Source organism: Thamnophis elegans, chromosome 9 (assembly GCF_009769535.1).
Source record: "Thamnophis elegans isolate rThaEle1 chromosome 9, rThaEle1.pri, whole genome shotgun sequence".
Taxonomy (NCBI): Eukaryota; Metazoa; Chordata; class Lepidosauria; order Squamata; family Colubridae; genus Thamnophis; species Thamnophis elegans.
This window is the reverse complement of record NC_045549.1, coordinates 151555-154445: the sequence shown is the minus strand read 5'-3', so window position 1 is coordinate 154445 and position 2891 is coordinate 151555. Positions and strand designations below refer to the sequence as shown.

Here is a 2891-nt window from a genome sequence, read left to right as displayed (position 1 = left end):
GAGATGGCTTCTCAGAAAAACGCCTGCAGCTCAGCCCCCGCTCCCTGCGGTCTCCGGGAGCAGCCCGTGCCTCTGGGTTGGTCCGGGTAGCGCTCCGACGGGCCCCCTGCAGGCCCCCACCGCAGAGCGATGCTGCCTTCCGCAAACGTGGGGTGGCCTGGCTCCTGGCGTAGCGCCCGAGGAGCGGCGCGCCTGAGTACGGAAAAGGGTTGCCGGAGGGCTGCTGGAGAGAGTCGCGCTAACTGCTGAGGGGCGGGATGGAAGCCCTGGGGTTGGAGCGGGAGACGGGATCCGCACCGCCACAGCCCTCCGAGCCCATTCGCTTCGGAATCGATCAGATTCTGGGCTGCCCGCCGCCGCAGAGCTGCGTCGGCGAAACAGCAGCCCTCGAGGGCCACGGGGAAGCAGACCTTGCCCTCCAAAGCAGCGGCTACGAGGCAGAATATGGTCCCGCGTGCTCCCTCGGGGCGTACGTTCTTCCGGAGGCGTCGCCGGGCGGGGTGATCCGAGTGCCCGCGCACCGCCCGATTCCCTCCGTGGCCGTCCATCCTCGGCCGGCGGGAGCCAGCCTTGCCTTCCCTTGGATGGAGCACAGCAGGCGACTGACCAAGGACCGGATGGCAGGTGAGTGGCAGCCGTGGCTCGGAGCCCTCTGAGGAAGCCATGGCCCCAGCAAATTCGGCCAAAGCCGCGGGGCTCGGAGGCTCAACTGTACACGAACGCTCGCAAATGTGGAGAGTGGCCGTGGGTTTCCAGCACTGGGGAGGAATGACGCCCAGGCCCTTCGCACACCGGCCCGGAGGATTTCCTGAGCGCAAAGGCTCGGCTTCGCTGGCCGCGGAGGGTCGCGGAGGGGAGATGGCCATTAGAGGAAGCCTGTTCATACAGAGAATCTGGGACTTTCCCCCTAAGCTGCCCTACAAACCAGTTTTGGGAGGGGGCGGGAAGAGGCGACCCGAGGAAGCTGCTTTTGAGGCTCTTGGGAGGAACTGAAACCGCTTTCTTGGGGGGGGGGAGGGGGAGGGCGCGTTTCTCTCTCACTCCAACTAGTCTTTGCTAAGCAGACTCGCATTTGGGCGAGGGGCGCTGGGACGGCGCTTGGCTCAGGCTCTCCAGGCGGCGACAGGAAAGTGGGGTTCTTCGAGCACCCCCACCCAAGAGTCCCAAGCGCCACCAGTCTAGGGAGCCAAGGAGCAGTTTGTAGGTCGAGCCGCTGAACGAGCGTAAGGCCAGCCGCCGAGACTGACCGCCCGTCTCTCGTTCTCGGGGGCAGAGGGGACCTCGTGGGGTGCCTCCTGGGGAGGATCCTGGAAGCGGAGGCCTCTGTAGCCACCAGATCTGTTTCGGCGCTTCCGGATCTCAGGAACTCCGCTCTCTTGCTCTGCCCGTAGCCGCGTTGCCGCCCTTCCCCGTGGCCAGGCGGGTCGGCCACCCGTATCAGAATCGCACGCCGCCCAAGCGCAAGAAGCCGCGGACGTCCTTTTCCCGAGCGCAGATCTGCGAATTAGAGAAGCGGTTCCACCGGCAGAAATATTTAGCGTCCGCAGAGCGAGCTGCCCTGGCCAAAGCGCTGAAGATGACCGACGGCCAGGTCAAGACGTGGTTTCAGAACCGTCGCACAAAGTGGAGGTACCGGGGCGGGGAAGGGGACGCGCGGGAGGAACCGGGGGACGGGCGATCGGATGGCTGCTTAGAGCGATTCGGGCGACCATGCCGGGAGGGGCTGAGTTCGGAAAAGGGAGCACCGACGCTCCAGCACCGGCAGAGGGTTCGGGGTGAGGGGCGGGGGGCGGAACGGGCGCTCTCTTCTGCTCGTGCTCGACGTTCCCTTCCCCTTACCGCTTCCAAGCAGCCGACTCCGGCGTCTGCTCGTCGGTGCTTTCAGGCGCTGACGCCATTCCGGTCTCTCCAACAGGCGACAGACGGCGGAGGACCGCGAGGCGGAGCGCCAGCAGGCCAGCCGGTTGATGCTGCACCTCCAGCCGGACCCCTTCCCGAAGAGTCTGGGGCAGCCGCTGCAGCAGGACCCTCTCTGTTTGCACAACGCCTCACTCTTCGCCCTGCAGAACCTGCAGCCCTGGGCAGAGAACCACGAGGTTACCTCAGTCTCCGGAGCCGCCACGCTGGTGTGAGCAGAACCGCGCACAGGCAGCGGGGCTCTTTCGCGCGCTGGCAGAGGCGTCCTGCACTCCCGCGCCGCTCGCTGTCAGGGAGCAGCTTGCTGGGAACTGAGTGGATTCTCCCGAGGCCTCCGCCCAGACCCCGGGTGGCAAGGAGGCCTGCAATAGTGGCCGGATTGCCGGGCAGCTGGACTGTAGCCAGCCTCGTGTGCGTGCAGACCGCACCCGCAGAAAAGGTGGGGCTTGGAGAGGGTTGAAAGCTGCACGTCCCCCGGCATGGGGAGTGCAGGAGGAAGTGGGAACCCCACGCAAAGCAGGCGGGGGGGAGACGGCCAGCCCATTCCTCCGCCAGGCGCTTCTGACGATCTTCCCTTGGAATGCCTTGGGGCGTGAGTGGGGAACGTCCGCATCTCCCCTTTCAAAGCCGATCTCCCCCCGCCAAAGTGAGCCGTTCTTCCCGTGGAACTTCTGCCCAGGGAGCCAGAGGCAGATGAACGAGCCCGCCCTCTTTGGATCGGCGCTAGCTTGCAAAATGACTGCGCGGGAGGCAGAGGCGACCTCCGGCCCACAGCACGGAGCCGCTGGAAACCACGGCCCTGCTGCTCCTCCAGTCCGCTGCCGTCCCCTTCTTCGCTCTTGCTTGCCTGCTGCTCTGCTGGATTTGCCCGAAGGGGCCTCGGGGGTCCTTCGCAGCGCGTATCGCAGAGGAGGAGCTGCCTGTGCTGTAGACCCCCCCCCCCGAGGTCGCCCTCTCTGCCCCGGAAGTCAGGC

General features: G+C 66.2%; 1 protein-coding gene across 1 annotated transcript; it reads left to right on the top strand.

Moving 5' to 3' along the window:
• The first annotated feature begins 257 nt into the window (after positions 1 to 257).
• TLX2 (T cell leukemia homeobox 2) lies at positions 258 to 2132 on the top strand. The gene is made up of 3 exons (XM_032224294.1): positions 258 to 624; positions 1392 to 1629; positions 1916 to 2132. The coding sequence occupies exons 1-3, from the start codon at positions 258 to 260 to the stop codon at positions 2130 to 2132; spliced, it is 822 nt and encodes a 273-aa protein (XP_032080185.1).
• Positions 2133 to 2891: the final 759 nt, after the last annotated feature.